Raw genomic sequence first — 12340 nt, 5'->3', positions numbered from 1 at the left:
AATGCACAAGCGAATACGGTCGTGATTAAGGCGTGGTCAGGTCTAAATCCTTTCCCCCCAACACAAGCAGAAGCCGCGCCCCTTCTGTACGGGTCACCTTTTAGTACAGCAGCGAGAGCTTGAGGTTCCCCCCCCAGGGGCTGGGCCTGTGAGGAAGCCCCGCCCACATCTTTGCAGAGGCCTCTCCCCTCTCTCGGTTTCTTTAGCTCTAAGGCAGCTATACGCTGGTGGAACTGGGGGCGGGGCCTGGCCTGGGCCTGGGCGGGGCGTGACGTCGCGGGGCGGCCGGCCGCCCGGGAGGCGGGGCGGCGGGGAGGCGGCGGCCCGCTCGGCCCAGGCCAGCCCGCAGCTGCGGCGGTCCGAGCGCTGCAGGCAGCGCGGGAGCCAGCTCCTGACAGCATCCCGCGGCTGCCACGTCTGTCACTCGGTCCCAGGGTCCACCATGGCCCTGGTGCGGGACGCTGAACCGGCGGCCGGATCCTCCCGCTGGCTGCCCACGCACGTCCAGGTGACCGTGCTGCGGGCCAGCGGGTTGAGGGGCAAGAGCTCGGGCGCCGGCAGCACCAGCGACGCGTACACGGTGATCCAGGTGGGCCGAGAGAAGTACAGCACCTCGGTAGTGGAGAAGACGCAAGGCTGCCCGGAATGGTGCGAAGAGTGTTCGTTCGAGCTGCCGCCCGGCGCCCTGGACGGCCTGCTGCGGGCACAGGAGGCAGATGCGGGCCCTGCGCCCTGGGCCTCCGGCCCCAACGCCGCCTGTGAGCTCGTGCTTACCACCATGCACCGCTCGCTTATCGGTGTGGACAAGTTTCTAGGCCGGGCAACCATAGCTCTGGACGAGGTCTTCCGCGCAGGCCGCGCCCAGCACACGCAGTGAGTCTGGGGAGCTGGGAGCGGGGAAAACGGTTGAAGGCCTAATCGGGCGGGGCTGGTTGGGACGTTGGGACCCTGTCCTCCCATTCAAGGACACAAACAGGCATACTAGTTGTTACTTCTCATTCAGCTCCCCTCCCCCCCAACTGTCTCCCAAGCAGCCTGGTGGGCCTGGAAGGCCTGATGGAGTTGGTGTAGTGACCAAGCGTTAGCAGAACATGGCCAAGGAAAGTTCAGAATGGGATTCTGAGGCTGTGGGAATTCAAGAAGGGAAATTTCAAGACTTCAGGGCCTGCCTTTCTTTCCTCAAAGAGGTGCCTAGCCTGTAGGGGAGTAGAGAGGAAGTCTCACCTTGTAGAAGCAGCAAGGTGAGGTGTTATCTTCCAAGGCAAGATTGAAGGGAGACACTCCAGTATTCCCAGGGGTTACACAGGACACCTGCCCTTTGAACGTTCATACTCATCACCATGTAGACATACTCCCTGACTCTGTGTCTAGGGTACCAGGATTGAGAGCGCTGGGTCACCTCAGAGTAAAGAAAGGGAACACTTGGATCAGCTTGGCATGATCAGACAGTGGCATGGTTACAGTGCCCTCCAGTTATCCAGATTGTTTTCTCTAGAAAGGATAGGAGGGGTTCTTGTTTTGTTTTGTGACAGGGTCTTTCTATGTAGCTCTGGATGCTCTGGAATGTACTATGTAGACCAGGCTGCCTTTGAACTCAGAGATTCTACTGTCTCTGATTCCCTAGTGCTGGATTCAAAGGCCAGAGACACCAAAACCTGGCTGTAAGGGTAGGAGGTTAAACATTTATTTTGTCAAGTTTGTCCTTTGTAGAGTTAAGATCAAGACCAAAGATTTGTCTTTGCAGTGGCGGCACACACCTTTAATGCCATTTGAGAGGCAGAGATGTGTGGATCTCTGAGTTCCAGGCCAGCCAGGGCTACACAGAGAGACCCTGCCTTGAAAACCAAACCAAGCCAGGCAGTGGTGGCGCATGCCTTTAATCCCAGCACTTGGGAGGCAGAGGCAGGTGGATTTCTGAGTTTGTGGCCAGCCTGGTCTACAGAGTGAGTTCCAGGACAGCCAGGGCTACACAGAGAAACCCTGTCTCGAAAAAGAAAACCAAACCAAGAAAACAAAACAAAACAAAAAAAAAAAACAAAAACAAATAAAAGACCTAAGACTTGGAGCACCTTTTCCTGTTTGGGCCATCTAGAAGTCATTCCCCAGGGCTGACCACCTGCTGTGGCTTGCTTGGGCCAGTTAATTTCTAAGCCTCTTGGGTGGGGTCCCAGAGAATGGGTGCAGAGTGGTGTCCCTGCGTAGGAGAACTGCTAGAAAAGGTTTGTTGGCTTTGAGTAAATCAAGGAAGGCTTGCTGGAGAGCGTGAGCCTTCAGCCTGGTGCAGGCTAAGAGGAAAGCAGGCTTTGAATAGAAAAGTATCTGACCTTGAGCAATTTTTTTTTTTTTTCCAAAACATGACTAGGGAAGGGCTTTCCTGGCTGGCCTGATGTGGCTGAGGTGGGATAGACCTGGGCACATTCCAGGCAGGGCTGTGACCTGACTTCATCCTCCCTCCCCTGGCTTCTCTCCTTCCCTCATGACTTGCTGTTTAGTTGCTGGGTGTGGAGTCATGAGGTATAACTTGGTCCTTGTTTTCTTCTTTTCCCTCCCTCTTTTGTGTCCTCACCCTCCTTCCTTGTCCAGGCCCATCAGGGGCTGGGTGGAGGATGGAGTGCTCTCTCCTGATCTCTTAGCTCCTTCCTTTCCCCATTCTCCCATAACCCTGTCAGCTACTCCATCCAGGCTGGTACATTGTATGCAGGGTATGCACTGGGGGCTAAAAGGCTCAGGGTATGGGGAAGAACAGTTTGCAGGGAGAGGCTTCTTTGATTTTTGTTGTTGCTATTGTTATTCATGCCCTTGCTTTCCTCTTGGCCTTGAATCTTTCTTAGTGGAGCTGGCCCAGCCTGCAAGTCCAGGTGGGCCTGTTTTCAGCCAAGAACAGTGCTCCCAGGAGAATCTGACGTGCTATCCCTTGATCTGAATGGGAGCCTTAATTTACTTTGAGAAGTCATCTTTTCCACAAGCTTCGCTTCACACCCACCTGGCTGCCTTTCTGCTGATGCCCCGACCGGGATTATTTATAGAGTTGGGGAGGGCAGGAAGTGGGGCACTTAGGGTGGGCAGAGGAAAAGTCCGCACAATTGGCCCTCTCTGTCCTTCTAGTCACTGGACCTTACAGTTTGCGCAGTGACAGAGAACCAAGGCTGCCATTTCCGTTCCATAGCCCTCAGGCTCCTAGAGGTGTTTCCTGGATCACCCTGGCCTGAGCCACTGAGGCAGAGAAGATGGGGGTAACATCCTCAGTTTTGGAATCTGGTGGAAAAGTACTGTATTCACATTCACTCTAGGAGGCAGGAGCACAGGGAGAGGTGGGCCTCTGTCACCTAGAGAATCTGACTTGTGAAGGGCAGGCTGAGGAACTGTATGGTACAGATCCCTTTCTCTAGAGTGCTACTTCATGGCAAGACAGGTAAACTCTTGAGTGTCTCAGTTTACTAGTCTTTAAAATGGGGGTAACATACACCTTCCCAGGGTTGCTGTGGGAGATGAAGTGAGAATACAGAGGAAGATCTAGTGCAGTTCCCAGACTCTCTGTGTGTGTGTGTGTGGGGGGGGGCAGAGGAGGGTAGTGAAGAGCCATGATGATGGAAGGACATGTTGGTAACAACATCTGGCAGCCCACATCTGGAAGAAGTCCTCTGCCTTAGAAGAACCGTTCAAGAACTCAAAGTCTGGGGAAACCTCACGTCTATGGTTGGTGACAGGAGGCATCTCAGAATTGCCAGCTGCCTTCTGCAGCCCTTGGGAGGCCCAAGAACTTGAGCTGCACCTGGGAGACATCCCTGATCCTAAAGCCAGGCTCAGGTCACCTGATGGCTCTGCAGCTCTCCCTGGCAGCCTTGCTTGGCACTGCCCATGCCCTGGAGGAAGGCATGCTGGCACAATGCTGGTTCCTTAACCATTTCATCTCACCTCTGCAAGGGCCACAATGATAGAGATTGGCTGTATGAGTGGTAAGTTGCCATCTGGGGAGCCGTGGTGTAATACAGATGGCTGCTTTCACAAGGATAGGTTTGGAGTTGTGGGACCTTGCTTCTGTGCTGAGACTCTAGCTACCCCAGGGACCCCTGAAACTCACTCTCTGTGAAGTTCTCTCTCTCTCTCTCTCTCCCTCTCTCTCTCTCTCTAAAATTTTTTTTAAAGACAGGGTTTCTCTGTATAGCTCTGGCTCTCCTGGAACTCACTCTGTAGACCAGGCTGGCCTGCCTCTGCCTACCAAGTGCTGGGATTAAAGGCGTGCGCCACCACTGCTGGGCCATGAGGTACTCTTCAATGTGAGAGGTTTTTGAAATATCCAAAGAGGAAATTCATGCTCTGTGTTCCCCACCCAACCCATACCAGGGATGGAGCTCTGTGGCCAGTGTGTGCTAGGCAAACACACACTATTGCTGAGCTACACTTTCAGCCATCAGAGAGGAAGCTCTCAACACAAAAAACATGGTGCACATGACCCCTGGTTAGAGCTACTTCCCCTCTGGCGCACCAGCTGCCTGCATGACATCAGTGTTGGTGTTGTGGCAGGGACAATCCCAAGGTGCTACTCCCTTCCAGCCTTTTGCCACCGCTGTCCCCTTCCTGACCCGGAACTCCTAGTGGGTGCTAGGTTTTCCACCCTGGCTCCCAGAACATAGATGGGGTGATGGCAGTTAGCGTTCTTTGTTACCTGTGGGGGTCAGGTGGGGACACTTGGACTTTTCTGGGCTTACTGCCCTGGATGTGGCTTGTGCCACAGGGGAATGACCCTGAATAATTTTGGAGATGGAAGAAAAAGCAAGAATTGTGGAGTAAGAGGCTAGGGAGTCTGTCCCAAAGTTTTTTGGGTGGAGAGACCCGCCTTTGGCCCCTGAGAGCTGGTTGGTCTGACTGTGCTGGGGAAGGGGAGGACATAGCACTAGTTGTGTGGAATCCCACATTTTCCTTGTCCCCGACCTGGATGAAGCCTTGAAGCCTGTGGTACAGAAATAGATTGGGCTAGTCCTCTGAAAAAGCCATGGCTGTGGGTTTGTCAGCTGGGAACAGTTGTCCTCTCTCATCATAGTCTAAAACTGTGACCATGGTCTGGCTGCTAACCGTGCCCCTCCAGTGGCCTTGTCAGATCCTGTCCAGCCTGTGCCCCTGGTAATCTCTTCTTTTTAATTTTTGGAGAGGACAGGCCCAGGGAAGCCCGTGGGTGTGGAGGGCTGCGGGCTGAGGTTCTTCCCAGCTGGTCTGTCTCATGACCATTTTACTTTCTGATTCTCCTGCCTCTCCACCCTAAGAGCTGGGATGACTGGCATGAACCATTGCACTTAGTGTCGTGAGGGTCTCTTGGCTTCTTTTCATCCCACAGACCTACAACCTTCTTTCCACTGGCTTCTAGGTATAACCTTGTTTTCAGAAAGCAGCAGAGGCCCACTCAGGCCTCTGATTTAGGCCCCTGCTTGAACCCCAGGTCTGGAGAGTGGAGCTTGTGGGTACTGAGGAGGAGTGTGGCCACTCTCAGAAGGTGTCATGAGGATGATTGTGGCCCTGTGCCCTACCCCTGTTTGGGGTTGCTTGAGCATCAGCACAGGGGTGGAGGCGGGAGAAGGAAGTGTGACTCCTTCTCCCTGGCACAGTGGCTTCCCTTTTCCTTTGAATGTGCCCCTGCTCCTGGCCCTGAGCCCTGGACCAGAACCAGGCAGTTAACAGAGGTCTATTACCAACCCCACTGCCCCCTCCCCATTCCACTAGGCAGATGAGACAAGATACCCACCAGCAGAACTACAGTCCTGGTTGACCTTGAGACCTGGATTTCCTTTAAATTTTTTTTCTTCATTGCATATTTGAGGCCAACCTGGAACTTGCTATGCTGTCCAGGCTGCAACTGGCTGCCCCTTGTTATTGCAGTCACCCTGGCACTGTGCCACTTTCCTTGCTGCTAAACTGCTGGTCTGGTCCTCTCCAGATGTTTCCCTTGCCCTTCCCACCCTGTTGGGGACAGATGACTAACACAGTGACAGGAGCTGCTATGCTCTGTGGTAATCACCCCCACACTTTCTCTCCCTATAGAGTGTCAGGGCTAGATTCTGGAAGCACAGTGCTGAAACCCTGACCACATTGTTCATTTTTGAGTTGACTTTCCTATGGATGAGAGGGGTTTTAATATGTGGTGATGAGGCCCTGCATGGGGTTAGGCCCAGTGTCTTTTCAGCCAGCAGTGAGCATAGTTAGAGAGATGCTCTGGGATGACGCTAGCAGGTCACCTAGCCTGCAGCCTAACCTTTGGTTCACCCCCTATCCAGTGGGTCTTTACTCTGGGAATTCTAGCCTCAAAGCTCAAGGAGGGCTGGACTGTGTGAAGACTGGCTGGGGATGGGGAGAAGAGCCCAGAAGCTACTCAGTCAGCAGGGAGGGTGTGACTCTCTGAGGCTTCCGTTAAGCCCTGGTAGCCCGAAGAGTTATGGGTGAGCAAGAGCTGGTATTTGGGGTCCTGTGTGCATTATGGGGTTTCTGTAAGTTGGGAGCATAGCTTACAGGTAGCAGAAGGGGGATCTGTAGGCTCTCTACAGGCCTAGAAGGGTAGTTTCTTCTAGAGGCGTTCCCTGGAGTACATGGTAAAGCCCAAGATTGGTCTGAATGGGAGAGATTCCAGAGGTAGGGATGTGGGCATCTCTTTACAATGGGAGGAATCACCTGTGGTTTTGACCTCAGAAGGAACCCTGGCTACATTCAGAGCAGATGGGCCACTGGGTTTGCTATAGTCAAGGCCATCCTCCTTGAGGTGGTGTCATACCCTAGAGACCTGTTGGGTATCCATCAGAGCCTATCTACCTCCAGGCCCCAGGATCAGCAGATTCTTTCTGCCTTGTCCTTTCTAGGACTTCCCTCGCCCCAGAGCAAGCCTATGAGCTGTCATTGCTGTTACCTTGCTTCATAGCTGAGTAGTTCTTGGCACAGAGAGGTGAATTGACTTTGACACAGCACATGACAGAATTAGGACTTGAATCTGACCACACCACCATAGGAACGTTGGCTTGTCCCCCTCCCCTACTTGGTGCCCTGTGGGTGGTGTCTTGCTGAGGCTTCCTCTTCCTCTTCAGTATAGATCTCCAGATCTTGGGGTTGGCCTTGAGGAGCTGCTCTCTGTGAGTTTGTGAATTAATCAGTTTATGGGTGTCTATGGTTCTAGCTGGTCTTGTTCTTCCTAGGGAATAAGTGTTGTTTGGCCCCTGGTATATCACAACGGTAGGGTGAGGCCTGGGACACTCCTCAGACTTAGATGGTCCCATCCAAATCTCCCCAGCTTCTCCATGTTCCCCATGCTTGTTGGATTTGACAGAAGACTGCTAGTCCTCCTGTTCTTCCTCTGCAGAGATGCAGCCACTTGCTCTTTGTTACCCATTTTTTTCAATATCTGGGAAGCCTTTGCAGAGGTCCCACTGTAACCATCGTGCCTTCGGCAAGTGTTGTGGAGCCTATGAGAGGGAAAATGGGTCACCCCCTTCATGAGAGGGATAGCAATGTGTTTGAGAGGAGACTTAGCAGGAAACTGTTATCCCACCGAGTCAGCAGACAGACACTCCCAGAGGGAGTCAGGAGAGTGTGTTCAGGGATGGAGGAACCAGGCTGTGCCTCTTGGGGGAATGCAGAAAAGACCTGATGAGGTCTAGTGATTAGGGAAGGGGCCACTTCAGAAGTATAGGGAGAGGCAGGGAGGGGAATTGAGCTGAGTTTGGGTGCATCTTGCTAGCCCCCATCCCCGTCCTGGGTCACCCTGCTCCCCTTCTCAGAGGCAGCCAGTCTTTCCAGCTCTGGAGTAAGATTTCAGACTTACTTCCTGCATTGCAAGCAAGTGAACTGCATATTTCCTTCTCCCTCCCTGTTTGCCCAAGTGCAACATTCTCAAATGCAGCTCTGTACCTATGACCCACCTGCTTCACTTTCCCGCGTGGGAAAGTTATTAATGGTTTCTATCTATCCTGTGGTTCAGACAGAAGCTCTGGGGAAGGATAGTCACCACTTGGCTCTAGCCTGCTCTGACCCAAGGTTCCTGGGGAAAGAAGGTGGGGAGCGCCTTGGAGGCCTGTGGGTTAACTAGAGGGCCTTCCTTCTTCCCTAGTCACTGAAATTCCCCATGAAATGTCATCTTGCCAGCTCCTCCCTCCCTCCTTGATAGAGTCATTGCTGCTTGGTCCTGGCCACCTCATTCCTTGAGGCAAATAATAGCCTGTAAAAGGCCTTCCATAGACAATAAACTCAAAGCTTTCATCTGTGGCTGGCCTACTTCTCAGCATACTTTTCCAGAATTATCTCATTTTGAACCCCTCTGAGGACAGCAGTGTGACCCTTACTTCCACAGACGTGGAAGACAAGGGTCTTAGGAAATAGACCAACCTGTCTAAGGTCTCAGGGTGGACAGGTTTCCAACCTTGAGCCCAGTGCACTTTCCCCTGCCTGTGCTTGTGCTCCTGGCTCTGTACTCTGAATATCTGCCCTTACTGCTTGGTGGTTAGACTTGTCTCCTGCCATTTTTATAGCGTGGGCCTCCCAGCCCCTTCTGAGGCCAGCTGACAGGCAGACCTTTGGAGCGTAAGGCAGTGGGACAAGTATTAGAGGAGATATTTATGTGAAGGAAATGGGGGTGGGGACTGAGTCTGGCTGGGCTGTGAGGTGACAGCCACAGAGGTAACTAGTGAATGCCAGTCTGGGTCCTCTCCAAGGGTTGTGGCTGCCAGGCCTGGCAGATGCCAGAGGAGGCGATAAGATAAGTCTTTGGGCCTGATAAAAGGCTCTATCACGTCCTGGGATTCTGTCTGGCTTGTAGTTTAAGTATAGAGACCAAATCAAAGAGTAGGGTTTAGGTTGTGGGTGTCAGCAGACACAGGGGTTGTTGGCCTGAGAAGCCCCCCTCTTGTCCACTGGTATGTGAGACAGACTGCTTCCATGGGAATTTTGAGAGGAAAGGAGGGAGAAGGTGGAGGGGAAAAAAGGCAGAGGAGATGGGTGTGTGTGTGTGTGTGTGTGTGTCTCCTGGTTGTCCCCAGACTCCCAACTGTGGGTTTTAGCTGGTAGTTTCCCATTTTAAAATCTATCTTATCACTCTGTTTTATAGAGGCAAATAGTTTTTAAAAATCTACCCAAGGAGCATCGGTGGTATAATACGCTCAGTAGAGGAGCCTTTGTCTACCATATGTGAAGTCCTGGGCTCAGTTTCCCCTACTGTATAAAACCAAACCAAATCAAACCCCAAAATGTACTCAAGGGTCTGGAGATGCAGCTCAGCGGAGTGCTTGCCCTGCATGCCACGGGTCCTGGGTCCAGTCCCCAGCATCTTATGCACTGGGTGTGGAGGCACATGCCAGTATTCCCAATTCGAGAGAGAGGCAAGAAGAGCTGGGGTCCAGAGTCATTCAGTTACAAAGTTCAAAGTCAGTTGAGCTATATGAGACCTCTGTCTTTCAGCCACTGAGACTCTCCCACAATGCCCTTCAGTCTCCTGCCCCAGTTTATTTCTCTGAGTAAGTAAACCGAGTGCTGCTAGTACCATGTCTTTATCTAGTGGATGGTAGACAGGGAGATTGGTTTGTTTTATTTGCTTTTTTTGTTTTGTTTTTTTTTTTCTGAGACAGGGTTTCCCAGTGTTACCCAGGCTTTCCCGGACATCTTGAGCCCAGGTGATTCTCCTGCCTCTACTTCTAGAACCACAGGAGTGTCACACTCAGCTGGGTGTTGTGTCCTTTGGGTCCTATTTTCACTCTTTTGTCAGTCCCCCTGATAAGATACCTGAGGAAATAAGTAAGGAAGAATTGATTTTGGTTTAAACTTTCAGAGATTTTAGCACAAGGTTGTTGGGTTATTTGGTTCTGAGGTAAGACAGAATATTCTGGTGTCTGGAGCCTGTGGTAGAAGCAGCTGCTTTGCTTCATGATTGCCTGGAAGAGAATTGAGACCCCTACCTGTGAATTGCTTTTTTCCAACTTGGACTTACCTCCTGCCATTTGTGCCATTGAGTTGTGACTGTATCAGTGGCTGATCCATGGATGAAGACAGAGCTCAGATCTAGTCACCCACAGTGAGGGGCAAGCCTGCAGCACATTAGCTTTTGGGGGGAACACTTCCTATCTAAACCCACACAGGCAACACCTTGGGCTGTGGAGTGCAAAAGATGAAGGAGTATTGGTTTCTGCTGTCAATCACTGAGAGAGTCAGGACAGAGTGATCCCATCACAGTGCTGCCATCAGGGCACCAGAAAGACCCTCCAAGGAAGCCCCTGCCCTCCTGCCTCCCCACTGCTCCTGGGTCAGGGTTTCCTGTTTGAGACAGGGTCTCTGTGGAGTTCATGCTGCCCTTGAATTTACTACCAAGAATGACTTTGAAACCTTTGTCTCTAGCCTCCGTTCCTTAGATGCTAGGATAGCAGGCATGTGCTACAGTGCTCAGCTTCCCAGCGGTGTTTTTATGGCTTTTATTTTATTTATCGTTGTGTGGTGATTCCCCTATAAACAGGTACATGTGTGCTCCAGTGTTTGTGTAGAGGTCAGAAAACAGCTTCCTGCAGTCAGTTCTGTCCTGGGTGTTCCAGGGATTGAACTCAGGTCATCAGACCAGTGTTACAAGTGGTTTTACCTGTTGTGTCATCTCACTGGGCTTATTGTTGTTGTTTTGTTTTTCAAGATGGGGTTTCTCTGAACAGCCTTGGCTGTCCTGAACTTTGGCCCAGCATGGATTTTCTTTTCTTTCCTTTTAAGTTTATTTATGTGGGTGTATATAGGTGTATAAATATCATGGTGCATATCAAGATCAGAGGACAACTTTCTGGATTAGGTTCTTTCGTTCCACCATGTAGGTCCCTTGGATCAAACTCAGGTCATTAGGCTTGGTGGCAAATACTTTGGCTTTCTGAGCCGTCTCTCTGGCCCAGGATTATGTTTTAAAACTTCTGTCTTAGACTGTTAATTGCTACTTTAAAAAGTGTCTGTTTATTCATTTATGGTCAGAATTGCTGTTAAAGTATAAAGAGTTTGGGACCAAGCCTTGCTGGGACCTGCCCTGGTTGTGCTGGCTCCATGCTGGCTCCATGCCAGCCTCCTTGTCTCCTCTCGCTGTTTTGCCCTTCCATCAGATCCTCTCTGATACATCAGTATCCTTCAGTTCTGCCCTTGAGCCATATCCTATAATGCATTTCAGGGTTCACAGTAAAGCCACGGTCTCTAGACAGGCATGGTGGCTCACACCTATAATCCCAGCACTTTAAGAGGCTTGGGGAGGAGAATTACTGAGAGGTCCAGGCCAGCCTGTGCTACAGAGCAAGACTCTGTTCCAAAAACCAAATCATCGGCTAGAGCAATGGCTCAGTGATTAAGAGTGCATGTTACTCTTCTGGAGGACCTAAGTTTAGTCCCAAGCACCCATGTCCAGTGGCTCACAGCCATCTATAATTTCAGCACCAGAGGGTCTGATACCCTCTCCTGGCCTTTAAGGACACTTACATTCATGTATACAAACTCATACACAGATGATTGCACCTACATATAAATAATAAAATATATCTTAAAAAAAGAAAGTCCTAGTTCCTTTGTATGGTCAAGACTGTCTCCTGTCTACCCCAGTCTGTCCCAGTCTGTCCCCAGTCTGCTATTTGCAGCCTAGCCCAGTGCCTGCACTTTTTAGTTTTTGTTGTTGTTGTTGTTTTGTTTTTGTTTGTTTGTTTGTTTGTTTTTGTTTTGCATCTGGAATTCTTCTACCCTTCCTTTTCCCTTTATACCCATTGTAAGTAACCAGTCCTATGGTTCCTCGGAAGTCCCCTGGTTGTTCCTTTTTCAGTGTGCATGTCATCTGTGCTTTCCTGTGATGACTTCCATCTTGCTTTATTTATATGCTTCTAATTTCCCCACCTGGGTGTGAGTTCCACCGTACACTCTATTCTTGTCACTGGAATATTTGAGTGGAGGTTGAGTGGAGGCCTGGATCAGGCAACCTCTGGCTGGGTATGGTGGTGGTGTTGGCAGGACCCCTGTGCCTCTGAGAGGGATGGTGCTGGCATGTGCTGTGAACAGACATCTGTTCACATCTTCCCTAAGAACAGTTAGTTGGGCAGGGCCAATGGTGGAGAACCCACTGCTGAGTCTGGGCTTCCCCAGGTTCATGCAGGAAGCCCGCACCCACACAGGGAGGACCCATGCCAAGATGTCTAGTGTCTGGGGATGGAGGAATATAATGGATGGCAACCCAGGGAAATCTACTTCCAGGGTCATAGATAGGCATTCCAGTTCTTCTGCCAGATGATGGATGGAACAGAGAGAACTGGAGAAGCTGGGAGAGGAGATAGCCAGCCAAGAGCCATGAAGAGACTTCTGGCCTGGGGGCATTGTCACA

The 12340-nt window shown here is 51.2% G+C and overlaps 1 protein-coding gene across 3 annotated transcripts in view; it reads left to right on the top strand.

Moving 5' to 3' along the window:
- The first annotated feature begins 293 nt into the window (after positions 1–293).
- The window catches only part of Rab11fip5 (RAB11 family interacting protein 5), a 40505-nt gene continuing 28458 nt past the window's right edge, over positions 294–12340 (top strand). For 2 of the 3 annotated variants that reach the window (XM_034511698.2, XM_076940006.1), the window contains exon 1: positions 294–873. In XM_034511698.2, the coding sequence (XP_034367589.1) occupies positions 443–873 (431 nt within the window). In that variant the 5' untranslated portion in view covers positions 294–442. The remainder of the gene's footprint in view (positions 874–12340) is intronic. The other variant, XM_034511699.2, reaches the window with a different exon arrangement.

The sequence above is a fragment of the Arvicanthis niloticus genome, chromosome 9 (genome assembly GCF_011762505.2).
Source record: "Arvicanthis niloticus isolate mArvNil1 chromosome 9, mArvNil1.pat.X, whole genome shotgun sequence".
Classification (NCBI taxonomy): Eukaryota; Metazoa; Chordata; class Mammalia; order Rodentia; family Muridae; genus Arvicanthis; species Arvicanthis niloticus.
This window is presented reverse-complemented; position numbering and strand designations above follow the sequence as displayed.